We start from the raw sequence: 6,000 nt of genomic DNA on the forward strand, positions 1-6,000 counted from the left end.
TCAATAGATCTCACCCATAAAATGTATTGTGGAAACAAATATAAGTGAAATATAAGATATTATATAAAAAAGATGAATTTTTTAGAGGTCCCAGTCCCACCCCTCTCCTCTTCCCACCCTGCTTCCAATATGCTGTATAACATTATCTGAATTAATAGCGAAAACATTGAAAATGTCTTCATTCACTTTTGTAACTTTGAATATATTATACATAAAATGCAGTATGATTTGTGTTGCCAGGTTTTCCAACTCATAATGTTCACCAATGCAGAAAACTTACTAAAATAGTTTCTGTGGATGTTTCCTCCTCTCCTGTGTCACCTTCAGGCTTCCCCTGCCAAGATCCTTTGCTCTTGTCCAGTTGATCTCTCAGATCTCCTGTGTGTGGCGGGTGCAGTAAGGGGCGCTCCTGCGTTGAGCCGCCCACCTCCCTGCGCCCGCCCACCTTCCAGGCTCCGAGCGCCTCCCTAGGGGCGCCTTATGCTCGGCTGACCCCTCTCCCGGAGCACACTCGCTAGCCTGGTAACGTTGACACCACCACCCCGAGAAGGGACTGTCTCGGCCCTGTGTCCTCGGGGAAACACAGGCCTAATAGTCCGATGAGTACTTGACCCGGTACAGGCACTTGGGGCACTTCCCCAAGTCAGGGGGCAAAAAGCAAAGTCTCCCCTAGTCCGCAGACCTAAGGGGTCTCTTACGCATAATTTAGACCCACCCCTCAATAAGTCTCCCACACCAGTCAAAAAGGAGAACTTTATTGTTTACAGGGGATAAGGTAAACTAGGGTACAGGGTTTAGCAATTTCTTAGAAATCCTAAAGAGCAAACAGTGTGGCTGATGTAGCCTTTTGATTATGCATCTGTGTTACTGCCAGCTAGATATCTAATCTGATTGAGTAGCTTACTCACAAGCATCTTCCAGAGTTCTCCAGTTTCCCCCCGGAGTCTGGGGGTGAGAGAGAGAGCTAGGTCCAGATGGTAAGGCTTCGCTGTCTCCCCTGCTTTGCTGCTGCTTCACCTCATGGCGGAAAAGAGAGCGAGCCTCCTTCCCCCCCCGAACCTATATAGCCCCTGTGACCTCATTCACCTGGTCCAGTGGAGGTCAGTCCCAGCTGGCTGTCAGTCAACCAATTTGAAATACATCACTAGTTGCTGGGCAGATTCCAGCTCCCCAGGTAGAAACCCCCGACCCAGGTAATTGATGCAAGTCACCTAGGCAGAGGGAGCAGGTTTCCGCCCCCCCCCCCCCGCCCTCAGGAATGCAGCCAGCTCAGGTTACCTAAAGAGACAGGCCGAGGGTGTGGTCCCCTGTGTGCTGGGTCCATGCTAATCAAATGGTTGCAGCTTAGAGATTTTAGTCACAGTGTCACAGGGCAGAGATTTTGGGGAGAAACAAGGTGGCTTTCTGCCACACTGTGCACCAACCACTAGTCTAGCTCCCCAGAAGCACAGATAACTCAGAGGTCCTTCTCTGCTCCCTCTGTCACTGAACAACTGGAGTGAATCCAACCAGGTTTCTGAGTGTGCAGCCGACCGCAACCCTGCCTTGCAGAAAAGGAGTGAATCAAGATGACAATTTATCAGTTGTTTTCTTCCAAAGGCTCATGGGACTCGCTCCCTGGAGTCCTGTACAGCTCAGAAGGAAAAGCCCAGATGTAACCAGTCTGAGCTGTACAGATGTTAGCAGAACAGCAGAGCTGTGCTCTAGTTTAATCTCCCTACCCAACACAAGTCTTGGGATCTCTGAGAAGGCCCTGAGATTCTCTATCTGGTTCTGTTGTCCCAGTGAGCCAGACTGGGCACCTCAGCATGCAGGGAGGCATCGACTTGCAATTAGGTTAGTTCCTTTGCAGTTTTGCATTAGAACATAACCTGAGAGTAAACGTCAAGTTGTAAGGTGCAAAAAAAAAAAAATTCTAAATATAAATAATATATTCCATAACTCAGGCAAAGAAAATTGCAAGGCATCACATTGACAAAATATTAGCTCAGCAATCATTAGTAAGGTCCTGGTTCTGTATCTACTGTCACGAATATGACAGCTCCTCAGACCACCTTCCCTTGAGTTGTATACATGTCCCAGGTCCCAGCTCCCCCTCATTTCTTCCACCATTAGCTTTTTTTGAACCCAGCGGTGTCAAACACAGATGGAGCCCATCTGCCAGGTCAAGCCCACAGGGGTGGTCTCATGGAGGCACTGCATGCAACGTGCATTGTGGACTGGCTACATCTGGTGCGTGCACCACGTGTACAGCTCTAGCCCTGCACACCACACGCAACACAACCTAGCCCCAGCCTGGCACAGCATAAGATATGAGGGGCCAGGCTGCGGCACATGCTACTCACAGCAGATCACTGGGGGTGCATTGCATGTGGCATTGGGATGCATAGGGGGTGTTATGTGCATCCCCTGAAAGAAGCACCACCAGCAGATGCTTGGCAGCAGTTGCCACTTGCCAGTGCCTCCACCCCTCCAGACTGCCAACACTGCCGATACAGCATTTGTGGATGGTTGCGGATCACTGCTGGCCACTGCCAATGTGGCTGGTGCTGTCTGCTGGTGGTTGCCGACTGCCCACCAGCACTCGCCATTCCCCCCACCCCCCGCCCACACCGCTACCTGAGGGAGCTCCCTATCTGCCACTGCCACTGCCTGCGGGCGGCCACCGTGCCCCGGCAGCATCCGGGGGCATGTGTCATTTGTGGCATGTGGCATTTCACAGCAGGCTAGGTGTGTCTATATGAGATGTTAGGTCACTGTAGCAATGAGCTACAGCGATGTCGTTCATCCCTGTGGCAACGTAGCGTTGGTAGGCTCTAATTGTGATACCGTCGCTACTGTCCAGTAGCAGTGAGCTCCTGAGCATTACCTCATTGCTACTGCGCAGTAGGGTTTGAAATGATCCATGAACCTTCAGGACAGCGCAGTCCTGGCGAGTACTGCACGTTCATTTAGTTGTTGCTAAAAGAAGTACTGAATGACTGCACATTGAAAACGGCCCAGTGGGGCAGACATGTAGCTGAACTGTGCACGCTGGATCCCGCATGTAGGGTGGGTCAATGGGGGTTTGCCCGGATTGGGCCCAGTTTAGTACACAGGGCTAGCCTGGCACATGTGCCACATGAAGCAGACATCCCCAAGAATCCTCATGCCACGTACAGCCCATGCCAGGATGCTCCAGAGGTAGCATCAAGGAATCAGAGACTCATTCATGGACCTGATTTCTCTTGATCCAAATCTGGCAGATGTCAGGGCGTGATCTGACAATATGTGTCTCTGCCCTTCAGCCTCCACGCTAACTTACTGGCAGCTCCCACGTGGGACAGGGGTTGGTTGGAGGCCAGCAGCTAGAAGATTTATGCTGTTTGCAATTCTCTCTCTTCATTGATGTTCATGGATGTCTCCAGAGCAAGAAACAATGATCCCATCATGGGAGAAATTTAAAAATATCAACCTTTCCCCAAATTGAGAACTAAACACTTTTTTTTTTCGTGAGCTAAACACTCCCAAAATATTTCATACTCTGTGCGGTTGACTGTAGCTGGGCAGGGAAAAGAAGCAGCACAGTTTTGTCTGGACTTCATCACTGGCAGTTGACAGAGAAATACCTAGATCCCCCTAGTTCTCATTCTCGCTCTTTCACCTCCAAGCCCTGGCTCCCAATGTCCTTGCACAGGACTCTGTGGAGTCTATTGAAGGTTCCTCAACCAGGCCAAATGCATGTTGTTCCATGGAAATTCATGCTTTGGGACTATGCACTGCCAGTCAGAGTGTGTATAAAGCCTTACAGACAGGCAGACTAAGGCTTTTATAATATTAGAATTTTTACCTAACTTGGTAAGATTAAAGGTAGATTAAACAACTGTTAGGGGCATACTTACTCTTCAGTCTTTACTCATTACATACTTCCATTAGACCTGTGAGTCTATTGCAGAAGCAGTAATCCTGAACATTATCATACAATCAGCATTAAATATGACCCTAAAGAGTATCTGGCCCTAAATATCTTTGTCCAGTTCCATCAAACTTTTCTTATACAGCTTGGCTTTCAAAGACTGTATTCTTACATTTCTCGCCCACCTGGATACCTGCTCCAACTATGTGCTTTCCTACTTAAAAAGTGAAGCCCAGACCAGCACTAAGAAATGTCACTGTCACCTCAAGTGTCTTACACCTCTTAGTACAACACAAAAATTGCATTTTCTTTCTTTACAACTGCACCAAATTGCCAATTTATGTTGAGGCTGTGATCCCCACAAACTCCTGGATCCTTCTCATGAATGCTGGCTCCCTGGCCCTTATCTCCCATTCTGTATTTGTGCTTTTCATTACTTTTTCCTGCATGTAGCATCTTAAATTTATCCATACTGGCTTTCCCCCTGTTACCTCTCACCCAGTTATCTGATCTATTAAAACCATTCCTATTCCACTTTTGTCCTCCAGGGGGTTTGCAAGCCTTCGCAGGTTGTGTCTGCTGCAAATTTTCTCAGGCCTCTCTCTCTTCTGGCATCCAAATCATTCATCGTACCTTTTAGAAAATCACATCCCACAAGTCATTGTCACCTTGGAACTAAAAGGATTTGTAGGAACACCAGACTTTTTCGCTTGCACTTCAACAATGTTAACACAAAATGACTCCAGCTGAGTACCACAGTCTTTCTAGCACTGCTGAATGTAGCTGAGAACTGTCATGTTTCATAAGCAGAATGCACACGACATTATGAAAACTTAATTTCATGACTTAATCATAGCCCTAAAGAAACAAAGTAGTAAACCAAACACACAAAGTAAAAAGGGATGTCCTGTTCTTGGAGAGCATCTGCCTTTGGAGCAGTTTTTTCAGAGCACATTTGAGCTCCTTGTTCCTCATACTATAGATGAATGGATTTACCATTGGAGGAACCACAGAATAGAGAACAGCTGTCAGAAGATCCAGAGAGGATGGGAAGTTGGAGGTGGGTTTCACGTAGGCGAAGGTGCAAGTGGAGATAAACAGGGAGACCACAGTCAGGTGAGGAATGCAGGTGGAGAAGGCTTTCTGCCGGCCCTGCTCCGAGGGGATCCTCCACACTGCGGTGAAGATCTGAACGTACGACACAATGATGAAAGCAAAACACCCTAAAGCTAAAAACACACTGAAGGCAACAACTGCCAACTCTCTGTGGTATGTGTTAGAACAGGAGAGCTTGAGCAGCTGGGGTATTTCACAGAAGAACTGGTTGATGATATTTGAATTGCAGAAGGGTATGGTAAAAGTATTCCCACTGTGCAGTGCAGAGTTGATGGCACCAGCAGCCCAAGCACTGGCAGCCATCTGGATGCAAGCTCTCCTGTTCATTATTATCTCATAATGCAGTGGTTTGCAGATGGCAATGTACCGGTCATATGCCATCACTGTGAGAACGTATAAATTTGCTCCCAGGAAGGCGATGAGACAAAATACTTGGGCAACACATCCAGAGTAGGTAATCGAGTTGGTATTGAATAAGGAATTAGACATGGATTTGGGCACGGTCACTGAGATGGAGCCAAGGTCCAGGAGAGACAAATTAATCAAGAAAAAGAACATGGGGGAATGAAGCTTGGGGTTGAGAGTTACAACTGTGATAACGAGGAGGTTCCCCACCAGAGCTGCCAGGTATGCTGCCAGAAATGTGACAAAGTGTAAGATCTGCAGCTCCTGGATGTCAGAGAAGCCCAGGAGGAGGAACTCGGTCATGGTGGTTTGGTTGGACATGTCCCTCTTCAATGCCTGTGAAGGAAAGACAAGGGTTCTGGTCAGGATCAAAGTAACAAGTATAACAGGCGTGCATCTCATGTCAGAAACAAGTCATGAACAAACTGTCAACAGAGTCTATGTTAAAGGGCTGTAATTTTTTTAGTAAAAAGTAATATCTTTCAGATTTTTTTTAATTTTTTATTTTTTTTGCATTTTAAAAAAGGTGCACAAAAGTCCTTATCTGTGGGCATATATATAGAAACAGCAACCAATGAAAAGAG

At 47.2% G+C, this 6,000-nt stretch overlaps 1 protein-coding gene across 1 annotated transcript; it reads right to left on the reverse strand.

The window, feature by feature from the left end:
* Positions 1-4,753: 4,753 nt before the first annotated feature.
* On the reverse strand, positions 4,754-5,737 carry LOC149851861 (olfactory receptor 14C36-like). The gene has a single exon (XM_090030290.1). It carries the CDS (start codon positions 5,735-5,737, stop codon positions 4,754-4,756), a length of 984 nt encoding a protein of 327 aa, XP_089886416.1.
* Positions 5,738-6,000: the final 263 nt, after the last annotated feature.

The sequence above is a fragment of the Crocodylus siamensis genome, unplaced genomic scaffold, assembly GCF_052110815.1.
Source record: "Crocodylus siamensis isolate JL-2025a unplaced genomic scaffold, ASM5211081v1 HiC_scaffold_123, whole genome shotgun sequence".
NCBI classification, from domain to species: domain Eukaryota; kingdom Metazoa; phylum Chordata; order Crocodylia; family Crocodylidae; genus Crocodylus; species Crocodylus siamensis.

Bases quoted from the DNA above. Each gene is read 5' to 3' on its own strand.
- LOC149851861 (XM_090030290.1), bottom strand. From the start codon at position 5,737: ATGTCCAACCAAACCACCATGACCGAGTTCCTCCTCCTGGGCTTCTCT.